Source organism: Amblyraja radiata, chromosome 10 (genome assembly GCF_010909765.2).
Source record: "Amblyraja radiata isolate CabotCenter1 chromosome 10, sAmbRad1.1.pri, whole genome shotgun sequence".
In the NCBI taxonomy this organism is placed as follows: Eukaryota; Metazoa; Chordata; class Chondrichthyes; order Rajiformes; family Rajidae; genus Amblyraja; species Amblyraja radiata.
Window position 1 is genome coordinate 43,005,968 of NC_045965.1, and position 13,580 is coordinate 43,019,547.

The 13,580-nt window shown below is 38.6% G+C and overlaps 1 protein-coding gene across 1 annotated transcript in view; it reads left to right on the plus strand.

Annotated features, from left to right (window-relative positions):
* The first annotated feature begins 5,972 nt into the window (after positions 1-5,972).
* plpp3 (phospholipid phosphatase 3) overlaps positions 5,973-13,580 on the plus strand; it is a 129,401-nt gene continuing 121,793 nt past the window's right edge. The window contains exon 1 of the mRNA XM_033028689.1: positions 5,973-6,494. Coding sequence (XP_032884580.1) covers positions 6,368-6,494 — 127 coding nt within the window. The 5' untranslated portion in view covers positions 5,973-6,367. The remainder of the gene's footprint in view (positions 6,495-13,580) is intronic.

Genomic DNA, 13,580 nt, shown 5'->3' on the forward strand with positions numbered 1-13,580 from the left:
TCACGCCTTCATAGTCCCCTTTGTTCAACTGCATCGCCCGCACTTCCGATTTAACCTTCTCCTTCTCAAATTGCAGATTTTTTTAGTTTTAGTTTTAGTTTTACATAATTCAGAACTATTCATTCCATTGTTTATTAGATCATAGCACTATCGTGAAATAACTACTGAGTGATTCCTTTCAAATGAAATGATTTGAACTGTTTCCAACAAGACAAGATGATAGATAATTCCAATTTTCTGAGGTTATATAGGGATATTTTTTATTTACCTCAAACTGGCTTCAGTAATTTTGGATTCTTTAACATAAATATTTACCCCATCAATATTTAAACTAATCAAAAATAAAATAATTTAAAAAATGGTTTAACTGACTACACATTTTTGCAAATACATAAAAAAGAATGCTAAATGAATGAGAATTTGGTTAGATGTAGTTTTGATGTTATCCCCTTTTTCACCAGTTGAGGGTGCTGCTGAATTGCTGTAAAATGATAACTGAACTGTAATAGCAGTCAATATTAACTTCAGGGTGAAGGCAGGACATGTTTTACTTTGTTGATGAGATTTGGTTGCATAATAATGTTACCATTGGCAGATGTAGTAGAACAAACAAAACAAAAGTCATTTATCTTACGATAATACTTTTTTGAAGCTCTGCGAAATGTCAATGTGTATTTTCTTCGGCAGCCCCTCAGGATCAGGAATGACTGATTCCAATTCTGTGTTATGAGGTGACTGATGAAGATAACGTGGGATTAACAAGTGGGGCATGACTTGCCTGTCAGGGTAGGTGGTGGGTGGGCTTTTGTGTGTAACTGATGCATGGACTCGAGGTTAGTGCCAGCCTGAATCTCCTCCAATTTGACTGGCTATAAGCCAGAGGTTACCAGGAGCATTAGGGATACTATACTTTTTCAAGCAGGTTTGAAAACATCTTTGATTTCTTTTCTCGTTACACCTTTTAATCTCTTCCAGGGACAGAACTTGGAATAGAATATTTGTTTGGGGCATTTAAGTGACTTGGCCTGCCGAGTGGAGCTGGTTGAGGTTAGCTACAAGGAACTTGGCCTTGGACAGGATATTGACGTTGGTTTATTCATACTTCCAGTGGATTTAGATGATTTTGCAGAGGTGGTATTAATGGTATCTCTTCAGTGTTTTGAGGTGAATGCTCAAGATAACTCAAATCTTAGATGGAAGGAGAAGGTCTGGGGTAATGTTGCCTGGTAGACCACAGGTTTTGTGGTGAGTGCGAGGTCTTGGTCTTCAAACACCCTTTTCTTCAGATGGCCAGAGGATGTGCGTGTGAATTTTATCATCTTTTTCAGCGTTGTTGCCCCAACACTTCTTTCAATATTTCGTACCACAGTAATGCACCTCAACCCCAACAAACATTTTGCCTCGTGTTGAACTATGCCACGGAACTAATGGTAAACTGCTCAAACTATGTTGCCTCTATTCCACCACAACCAAGGCCATGCCAGCCTCAATAGTTGTGATGCAGCCTGCACACAATGTTTGCTTATGTATATTTATGGAGCCATCATCAACTTGTTCACTAAGCACACAAGTGGATGGGCCTTATACTAAATATCTGTGAAACAGAGGTCCTGTACCAATCTGCCCCTGTTGTGCAATTCTGCCCACCAACAATAAATATTCATGACAAAATCCCTTCCATATCTCATGAGCCACTATCAATGAAGACAGATGATAGGGGAATAGGGTATCTGGAGATCAAGACCCGAACCAGCAAAAATCATCATTATGTATAAGGTGATGATAAAGTGCAAATAAAGCAAGTGTTAATGACCGATTAATAATGGACTGATAAATTATTTCTTGAAAGAATATTGGCATTCTTCTGAGGCAGAGATGAACTACAGAAATTATTTGGAAGGCTAAATCATGAACCAGCCCAGAAATTAGTCAAAACTTTGGTTAACATTAGAGAGAATCATCTTAAACTGTGACAGATGCTAGGTTTGCACAAATATTGCAATTTAAACCTCATTAATCACTTGTCAGGGCAGTGGGCACGGATGTGATGAAACATTTGTACCTGTATTAGCAGTCATATCTTAACTTCATTCTCTGCTTTTACACAGCTGGAGGAATTTTACCACTATAACTCATCATGTGATCTTCAAGTTTATTGAGTGGTAAGAATGTTTTGTAACCTTTTAATTTTATGCATGTAATTTAGTCTAAAATTAAGCCTAGATATTTGGATACAGTTTATATTGAGTCCTTAAATTAGTTTGACATGTAATCTTTTTAATTATCTTGTTTTTGATAAAAATTTACTTAGATTTGTTAGAATAACATTTGTAGACCTACCTAAATTATGTAATCATTGGAATGAAAGTATATGCAGTATAGATCATGAATTAAATATAGTTCTTTGCTACACAGAAGCAAGCCATTTGGCCAATCCAGCCCATACTGGCAGTAATGCTCCATTCAAACCTCCTCCTTCAAGTAAATCGATAGTCCCTTCTCCCTTGTCCCATTTCCCTTTAAAAGCTCCTAAATTATTTGCTTCATGCACTCCCTCTGTAGTAGTTTTTTTTTTAAATTCTTTGGGTAAAGAAATTTGTTCTCAATTCCCTGTTTGATTTCTTGGCATATTCTTTCCTGCTCTGTGTCCACACTGTAGCTACCTTTCCGAATTTCAAAGACCTTTATTAGGTCATCTCTCATCTTTTTCTCAAGAAGAGATAGAGATGTGCATTCACAAAGTCTGGTGCTCATATCTGTAAATCCATGGCATTTCATCATATGTGTGTTTACATTATTTTCCTTTGTATTTATCATCTTTATGTATCCTATATTTAAAGGAAATTTACTTATCTGTCAGCTGCTTCCTTCACCCTACATTCAAACGTTAACATGTAACTGCATCAGTTTGCAGTATATATCTATAGTCATAAGTTAATGGAGAAAGATGCAGAGGATCCATGTGTACTGGTTGGGAACAAATTGGTTTAATCTAGAACTTGACACGTTTGCATTTATACATCGAACAGCCACTGAGTTTTAGGTGTGAGTGAATCTCCTTTTACTGAGTATGATACATGTACAGGGATTTAAATATGTACATTGAGGCTACAACGGTAATAGATCTTACCGAATTGTCAGGATTTGTACAGGGAAACAGCTGGAGAAAGAGGTGAGGGAACGGGTGGGGCAAAAGTTAGCAAGTGGTAGGTGGCCCAGCTAAGGAGGGGTTGTCAGGCAGATGAGTCAGGTCGGGCAGTGTATGGTGGAGATAGTAACAAAGGCTGGACATGATAAGTGGAGAAGACAAAAGGGATGTGAATGGTGGAATCTGATAAAATATATTGTCAGCGTATATGGGATAAAACTCATCTAAACATAAGTTATCTAAAGGGGCAGGCAAGGCTTTAATTTAATATTTCAGCTGAGAATTTACACCTCCAGTTGTGTAGCACTCCCTCAGTAGTACTCAGCTCCTTCAGTCAACCTGGGCAGCGCATTCATCTCTGGTGCGAGAATTGAGCCCATATGTTGCTAAATTTGAGAAAAGAGCACCACTGCTGAGTCAAGGCTGGTCAGAAAGAAGTGGAAAGAAAACTGTTGTGAGCGAAAGAATAGTTCAAAGAACATTTTATGGGAAAGTTTAGAGAAAGAGTTTACATGGGTAATTGCAGGATTTAAGGGTTAGTGACTGTGAAGATCTATGAAGTGAAGTGATGATGAGTGTTGAGTCACCCACGTCTGTAGAAGGCAGTTTACATGTACTAATATATCTATATAAAAGGTCAATTTCTTAGTTGTGTCCATGGAGGAAATTGAAGGTGAAATTGAAAATGTATGTATTGAGATAGATGGATGTAAAACACAGAGTTGATGAGAAAGGGAATGGTATAAATGAAGACAAAGCCTAACAATCTATATGTGTTTGAAGAAGTGTTCTGACTCGAAATATCACCTATTCCTTTTCTCCGGGGGTGCTGCCTGATCTGAGTTACTCCAGCATTTTGTGTCTACCTTTGGTATAAACCAGCATCTGCAGTTCCTTCCTACACAATCGATATATGTTACAGTTAGTAGGAGGCAGGGAAATTTTGAATCTTGAGATGACAGTAAGGATTAGTATTTTCAGAAGTAAAGGGGAAAAATATTGAGCCAAAAGGTCATGTGTAATTTCTGTGGTTTACTTGCACAGTAGTGACTGACATTAGTGATTTGGAAGAGTATTGTGTGAGATTCCAATATATTTCCAGACTTTATTTTTTGACACCTCTTTCATGAAAACTGAATTTAATTATCAGTGACATCAATGTGTCCTGAATGCAGTAACGTCAAAATACTTTAATATTCATTCACAGGATCCGATTATCCATGGAAAGGCAGTATTTATTGCCCCTTTAATTATCCTTGAGAAAATTGTGGTAAACCTTGAACCTTTGATCTGTGCTCTGCAGATATTTGCACTGTAGCATCAGTTAAGGAATTCTGAGATTTTAACCCAGGAACAATAAAATAAAATACTTAATATGTATGGTATATTTATGGCTGGTCCAGTTAGGATTCTGGTTATTGGTGAGTCCGGGAGGTATGGAGATTTTGACACTTTAATCTTCAGTTTTCTCAGTTATTTGATAGTTATCTTTAATCTACCATGTAAAACAGACTGATTTTTATTTCATGCAAAGCGCAATATAAATTGCAGGAGTTTAAAACAAAGTTAAGTTTTCCCCATCTCCAATTTGTTTTTAAACTTGTTTATAGTAACCTTAAGCTCATGCTTACTCAAATCTTTTGGTGTTCCTTGGTAGACCGAAAACCGAGTTGAGTGCAGTGTCAGATCAGCCATGATCTTATTAAAGGATGGAGCAAGCTTGTAGGGATGAGTTCCATACTGCTGCTTCTAATTTGTATGTTGTACTGTATATACATCCATATGTAAACCTGATGTGAATGCAGCTTGAGTCAGCGAACAAGAAGCTTTAACAAGAAAAATTATATTTTTTTAATGGGAAAGCTAATAAATCTGAACGTGCAGAGTTATGTAGTGTACTGGTGAAATCAGGAAGTTAACATACAGAAACAGTAACCAGTTATTATGGCAAATGTTAGCGTTGACTGGAGTGCTGGAGTTCATCATTTTGGTGTGGCTTCACCTGGACACATAAAGATGGATGTATTTGCCTTGAAGGAGGTGCAACATAGATTGATTCTTGAATGAGAGTAATATTGTATATGGACAGCTTGAGTAAGAATTATCCTATACCCACGAATTTAGAAGATTGAGAGGCAGTCTCATATATCATTTTGATAAGGAAGACACAATGAGGATGTCTAATCTAGGTAGAGAATCTTGATCTACGGGCTTATCCTCTTAGCAAAAGAGACTAGCCATTTAGGTTGGAATCATAGAATGATGGAAATGTGCAGTGTACAGAAATTGGACCTTTCTGCCTTTCTTGTCCATGTTTACATTGAAGCCTGTCTGTGCCAATCCCATTTGCTTACATCAGGGTCGTATCTCTCTACACCTTCCCTATCCAACTACCTGTCCAAAGGCCTTTTAAACATTGTAATTGTGTTCACCTCCACTAATTCCTCTGATAGCTCTTTCCAGATTAACACCACTCTCAGTGTGAAAAACATACTCCTTTCATGTTCTTCCCCTCCTTAAACCTGTGTGCTGTAATTCTAGATTCCCCTGCTCTATGTCCTGCCTTCCATTAATATTACTGTAATTTGATCACATAAATCCTCGTTGAACAATTACATTTATTGGAAGCATTTAAATCTCCCTGAGATTCATATTTATAAAAGGGTATCTTGCAAATGTGAGTATTCTAAATAAATATTCGAAGAGGGCTATAACGAAGTCAGTCTTCTCTGTCAGCAGTAGGGGCGCTCGAAGCCTGACTGAGGAAGGATTGTAGGAAATTGTAAGCATCATCAGGGAGGGGGCTGAGACTGAGTGGCAACTGATCCAAGTGGGTTACGTTGAAGAGGAGTTCAGGAATAAAACAGGAGCCCAAAGCTTTTGCAAACACACTAAAGAAAGGCTCCGCATTCATCACACCAGTGCCGGGCTGTATTGTGTTCGCAAAGGGATTGTTTTCTTTTTAAAGCGAAACCTCTCCATTCATTCATTCCGCAGATTCAAAAGAGAACCATACATTTGTTGCTTCCAAAAAGTTTCTTAGTTTACGATTTCCACAACCAACAAGCTTCCCTTTCGGGACGAACTTTTTTGTGCTGAAAACAAAAATACGAACTTAAGGAAAAGGCGGAACGTCCGATAGGAATAACGCAGGCGAGAGACTTAAAAAAAATAAGTTACTTTAACATTTCGGCTACGGATTTTACAACAATTCCACACATGCAGAGCTACAAATACGACAAAGCTATGCCTGCCGACAACAGAAATGGTGGGACTTCAACTCTGAATAATAAGGACCACAAAAAGTTCATGTTAATCTGCTTGGATCTCTTTTGCTTATTTCTTGGTGAGTACATTTTAGAAGCTACTATATGCCTAGTAGTAATCCGTGCTGCGTTGTGTTTACATATTGTCAGGGGCAGGCAGTAGGTGTTGCCACTGTTCTTGAAATATTACTATAAAATAAATCAAAGAATCAAACTTCATCTTTGAAAAAAGATGAATGAATGACTGAACTTATCCCACCTTTAGCCGCGAGCTAAGCTAAAATGTTTAGTGCAAATGATCACGATCGATTAGATTTAAATGCATCCTTTTACACACTGTTGAAACTTCACTTGCTATATGTTGGCTCTACTGGAACTTACACGAGGCCATGTCATCTTAAAGGGAAAACAGAATTTGAACCAATATTGGATTAAATTAAAGCATGGAGTGCTATATGGATGAGTTAGTGCACAGACCTGCTAATGGCATGTATCTCCGCCATGGTCAGATCCATGAAGTGTTTAAGTGTGCAGTGGACGCAGAACCAGATGTGACCTCGGTTTACTACATATCCATGCACCATATTTACTAGTTGCGTAGATACGAGATGGAAAGAAAAGGATGGATGGGGATAATCTTTAACCATTAAGGTCCCACATCTTTTATTTTAACCCTTTCGAAGCTGGACAACAGTTCATAAAGAACTATTATTATTGCTTATGTTTTACGTAGACAACCTGTAGCCTAATGTGGTAATCAAACCATGGTCGGATTTATTTACGTTTTGTAATACGATTATGACATTACACGTAATGTCATTCATTGCAGGTGAATTCTGATTATTTTGTCTAATGATAATTGGACATTTTATGTGAATTTATAAATGCTATTTACAAAATTTTCTGTCAGCTAAATCAAGATTAGGACTTCAGTAAGAGAGCATAATTAAAACTCCAGAATGGAATTTACCTGTCTACTTTTGGCTCTATAAACCTGATTGCATTTAAATGCTTGTTGCTAGTGGCTGTAACATTTGGTAATAGCTTCATCTGCAGAAGGGATCTGCAAGAAAACTCAAATCTTTGGATTGCACGGCATTTCACTAATGCTTGTGTTGACATCTGTGCCACTGTTTGAACTTTTAAATACATTGAATCATAGAATGCACCGTTTCCTGCCAACACAAGCTTTCGGATAAACCTCTACTTACCAGCAAGGCTATCTTGTGGTTATACAGCGGGACAGGTAGCATCTCTGGAGAGAAAGAATGGGTGACGTTTTGGGTCAGACTGAGGAAGGGTCTCGACCCCCGAAATGACACCCATTCCTTCTCTCCAGAGATGCTGCCTGTCCCGCTGAGTTACTCCAGCTTTTTGTGTCTATCTTCAGTTCCTTTTTACATACTGTATCTTGTGGTTATGATAGATAAACAAAAATAAGCCACTTTTCCCATATTGCTGATACAGGTAATGGTACTCGCATCTATGTTTATAACACCAAATCCATTAGCCATTCTGCTATGGATGTGGTGTTAAATAACTGCTCCACCAGCCCCAAACCCCCGTTACATAGTGATGGGATTCAATTACAGTTATAAACTAAACAGAGGCCTGGAGGGTACCATCACTAGTCTGTGTTTTGACAGTGTTTGGATACAATATGCTTCTTTAAATGCAGGGAATGTAAAAAGCACAGGTTTGTTTACTTTTGAAGACAGTAAGACAAGAGACTGTAGTGGGATACATAATGAACGAGTCCCATTTCTACTAATACGATTATGATGCCAAGTAATAAAGCCAATGAAACCATGAAGGGTGGATTCTATTAAATGAAAACTTATTAGATGTTTGTGCACAAGCTCTGATCAAGAGCATATGCATTTCACACTCATAAAAACACCACAGGAATTTGTTATGTGTGCATTCTGCCCTTACACCTTTGAATGTCAGAATGCTCTTATGAACATCAACTGTAGAACTTGGATAATGTTTTAACTCAACAAATTAAGATGGTAATTAATAATGATCTCTGAATTTGGAACCATAAACCTCTGTTTCCAAATAATGCCAAATCCCATCTGCCCTCACAGGTATGATCATTGATTGCAATAATGTTTATTTACCTATTTTTATATGGTGAAGTCCTTGTTATTAAAAGCTAATTAGAAATAAGGAATTTGAAAGCTTGCCAATAAACAGTTGTCAAAAAAAAATCTTGATAGTGGGAGGCGCACTCACAGGCACTTAAAGAAGGGCCTTGACCTGAAACATCACCTATCCATGTTCTCCAGAGATGCTGCCTAACCTGCGAGATACTCCAGCATTTTGTGTCCTTTTGTGCATTAATTAGCATCGGCAGCCCCTTGTTTGACACCCAAAGTAAATAGCAGGTAGATCAATAAAATAAACTTACCTAGTATTCCTAAACATGGCTTGTTCATGATAGAAGGTCTAACGACTGCCAAAAGCTATTGTATTCGAAAGATTATTACTGAATCCTATTGTTAGCTCTCTTGAGGAAGGATTGAGATTGAAGATAATGCTGCACATTGTCCACAGAATAACTGAAAGTGACAGTACTTCTTTCAAGTTATTTAACAACACTGTTTACCTAATTCTTAAAACTTTTGGATTTTGGGTTTCCAAGTAAGTTTTCTTTGTTTTTCTTGTATTGAATTCTCTCTGTGGAACTGATGTGGATTTTGTGCAGTTATCTGCCAAGGTGCTTCAGTTATTGAATTGATAAATGATTGCAACATATTATTTCAATTAAGGTGCTTAAAATAGTAATTAAACAAATGTTATCAAACTTAAAAATAAGCCATTTAGAAAAAGAAAAGCAAATCATTCTGACAAACATAGTGTCAGAAGCTGAAGATAGTTATAGTGTTGACAGTGCAATTGTATCTCACTTTTCTACCTCTCAGATGTAAAGGTACTCCATCATCTGGAGTTTCAGGCATGAAATCAGGAACTCCATTTGTCAATCAATAAATACAATGGCTTGACGCTTTCAGATGTTTCGGAACCAATAACTCTTGGGAAACCAGGCTAATATTGAATATGGGGCCTCTGGCAGGAGACTTGAAGAGTCAAGTGTCTCTCACTGCACACATTGAATTAGGCAAATCGGCAGTAGAAACGGTTTGCCATCTGTCACTTTTCCCAGTCTTTAAGATGGAGCCTATTCATGAATAATTCTGCCAACTATTCTGAGGATTCAAAAGTTTGGGAAAATATTCCTGAAGAATGTAAACTGGTTTATTGGTGTCAATTTATCCGATGCACCAAATCCAGGTCAGATTAACAAAGAACAATAATGATATGGCAATCTTTAATAATGAAACCATTATTAGCAATAATAATACTGCCGATGTGCCTATTTCAATGTGTGCAGTGACAGACACTTGAATCTTCAAGTCTCCTGCCAGAGGCCCCATATTCAATATTATCCTGCTGGAAAATTGTTCCCGATGTTGGGGGAGTCCAGAACTAGGGGTCACAGTTTAAGAATAAGGGGTAGGTCATTTAGCGATGACTGCGATGAGGAAAAACGTCTTCACCCAGAGAGTTGTGAATCTGTGGAAATCTCTGCCACAGAAGGCAGTGGAGGCCAATTCACTGGATGTTTTCAAGAGAGGATTAGTATTAGCTCTTAGGGCTAAAAGAATCAAAGGATATGGGGAAAAAGCCGGAACGGCGTACTGATTTTTACATGATCATATTGAATGCCAGTGCTGGCTCGAAGGGCCGAATGGCCTACTCCTGCACCTATTTTTCTATGTTACTAATAAACACAGGAACAAATACTCATAGGTAAAACTGTAAACATAGTCAGAAGCTTCAACTGCTCATTTTCTTTATTAAGTACTCTGCTTTCAACTTTTTCATTAAATCACTAGCAAACATGACATGCTTGTTTCAAGCCTGATACTGATACCACATTGCATGGACTATAAATTAGTTTCTAATGTGAATGGCCCTGAATATTTTTAACAGAAAGGCTTTTCCAGCTATGGAATGCTTATCTAGTAACAGCGGAAGTTGTACATATCAATTACTCTATTTGTTAGTCCAATTTCAATGTAATTTGTTAGCTGAAGTGGAAATAGGGTAATAGAAGAGAGGTTTTATCACACAGCTGATGGTGTTTTATGGCAAGTTTTCTATGTGACTGCGAAAGGTTCCTATTTCCACAACTGCAGGTGGCAATGCTATTCTGTAATTCTGTATTTGTTGCAAGGACTGCTTAGCAATAGTCAGCATAGCTTTGTGTGTAAAATTGTGTCTCGCACAATCTGAAGAGGTCACCAAGTGGATTGTTGAGCGTAGTCCAGTGGACATTGTCTATATGGATACCAGCCAGGCATGTGACAAAGCCCCGTTTGGTAGGCTAGTCTGGAAGGTTAGAATACATGGCATCCGAGGCGAGCAAGCCAATTGTATTCAAAATTTGCTTGGAGGAAAGGGTCAATGGGTAGTTGTGCGGGTGGTGGTGGGGGAGGGGAGGGGAGGTGATTTTCTGATTGGAGGCTTGAGGACAGTAGTGTGCTGCAGGGGTTGACATTGTATACACTGTTGTTTGTTATCTACATTAACTATTTGGATGGCAATGTAGTTATCAATGTTAGTAAATTTGCAGATTACACCAAAATTGCTGGAAGGATATCTAAGTTTACAGCAGGATCTAGATCAGTTGGGAAGGTTGCCAAGGAATGGCAAACGGAATTTAATTCTGTCCAGTGTGATGTGTTGCACTTTGGTATGTCAGACAGGCAGGTCTTACACAGTAAATAGGAGCGCTCTGGAGAGTGTTGCAGAACCGAGAGATCTGGGAATGCAGGTGCATGTTTCCCTGATAGTGGAGAGTCAGGGGCATGCAGAAGGCCTTTGCATGCTTGCCTTCATTGTGAAAACTATTGGGTACTAAAGTTGGTATATCATGATGCAGCTGTACAACTTGTTGGTGAGATCAGACTTGGAGTAATATGTGTGCTTCTGGTCAGCCAACAATAGGAAGGATGTCATTAAGTTGGAAAGGATACAGAAGAGACTCGCCAGTATGTTACTTGGGCTTACGGGCTTGAGTTATGGGGAGAGGTTGGATAGGCCAGGACCTTTTCCTTTGGAGCATGGGAGGCTGAGGGTGTACATTATTGAGAGGTATAAGATCAAGAGGGGCATGGATAAAGTGAACATTCAGTCTTTATTTGCAAGGGAGAGGATTCTAAAACTAGAAGACATAGGCCTAAGGTGAGAAGGGAGAAATTTATGAGGGATCTCAGGGGAAATCTTTTTCACTCAGTGTCCATATCCGAGTTGCCGAAGGAAGCTATAGAAGCGGTTAGAATTATGACTTTTAATAGGCATTTGGACAATTATAAGGATACAATGGGTTTAGAGGGCTATGAACCAATTGTATGCAAATGGGGCTAGTCATTGGCATAGACAAGGTGGGTTAAAGGGCTTATTTTCGTACCGTATAGCTCTATGAAAGTAATTTCCTTGTAGTTTTGTGTATTTTTACTCCTTATACTCTCCTTAAAAGCATTTGTCATGTGTTACTGAGTTTTAGATTTTTACTTCTCTCAAGATGAAGTCATTTCCACTAAATGTTGTTCTGTTAAATTAAACATCTGTAAAAAATATATTAATGATAAATTGAAACATCTTTTCCCCTAATTTGTTTCAGATAGATTCCAATAAATGATGACTAACTAAGTCACCTAGGAATTTACTTGGAGAATATAGTGAGTGGATTTAGAACCAGCCAAGATAATCCCATGATATTTGATGTTGTACACTTGTACCATTAGGCTCCGAATCCTTTCCAAGAGTAGAGTTGCTTAGTTCATCATTTCTTTTTCCTGACTAAAGACTCCGTCAATAATACCCACCCCTCCCTTATTTTCCTGGGTAATACCCAGGAGACAAAAAAAATGAAAAATGAAATTAATATCAAGTTTCTACTTTTTTAGGTTTCTTCCCCCAAATGTTATTCATGAGTGACTGTGAACTACATGGGAGCCATCTTTGAAAAGATGCTGAAATGAATTATACCAGACTCTCTAATCGTTGATCATTGGCAATTTCATTGTGGATGCTGAATTGAGTGGTATAGAGTATCCCAGGGATACTCTTACCAACATAAAATTGAGCTTTTGGGTGCAAGATATGACGTTCATCGAATAGTCATAAAACAAAAACTAGGGACATATCTTATTGAAATTGAAAATGATGCATCATAGAAACATAGAAACATAGAAATTAGGTGCAGGAGTAGGCCATTCGGCCCTTCGAGCCTGCACCGCCATTCAATATGATCATGGCTGATCATCCAACTCAGTATCCCGTACCTGCCTTCTCTCCATACCCTCTGATTCCCCTAGCCACAAGGGCCACATCTAACTCCCTCTTAAATATAGCCAATGAACTGGCCTCAACTACCCTCTGTTGCAGAGAGTTCCAGAGATTCACCACTCTCTGTGTGAAAAAAGTTTTTCTCATCTCGGTTTTAAAGGATTTCCCCCTTATCCTTAAGCTGTGACCCCTTGTCCTGGACTTCCCCAACATCGGGAACAATCTTCCTGCATCTAGCCTGTCCAACCCCTTAAGAATTTTGTAAGTTTCTATAAGATCCCCTCTCAATCTCCTAAATTCTAGAGAGTATAAACCAAGTCTATCCAGTCTTTCTTCATAAGACAGTCATGACATCCCAGGAATCAGTCTGGTGAACCTTCTCTGCACTCCCTCTATGGCAATAATGTCCTTCCTCAGATTTGGAGACCAAAACTGTACGCAATACTCCAGGTGTGGTCTCACCAAGACCCTGTACAACTGCAGTAGAACCTCCCTGCTCCTATACTCAAATCCTTTTGCTATGAAAGCTAACATACCATTCGCTTTCTTCACTGCCTGCTGCACCTGCATGCCTACTTTCAATGACTGGTGTACCATAACACCCAGGTCTCGCTGCATCTCACCTTTTCCTAATCGGCCACCATTTAGATAATAGTCTGCTTTCCTGTTTTTGCCACCAAAATGGATAACCTCACATTTATCCACATTATACTGCATCTGCCAAACATTTACCACTCACCCAGCCTATCCAAGTCACCTTGCACTCTCCTAGCATCCTCCTCACAGCTAACACTGCCCCCCAGCTT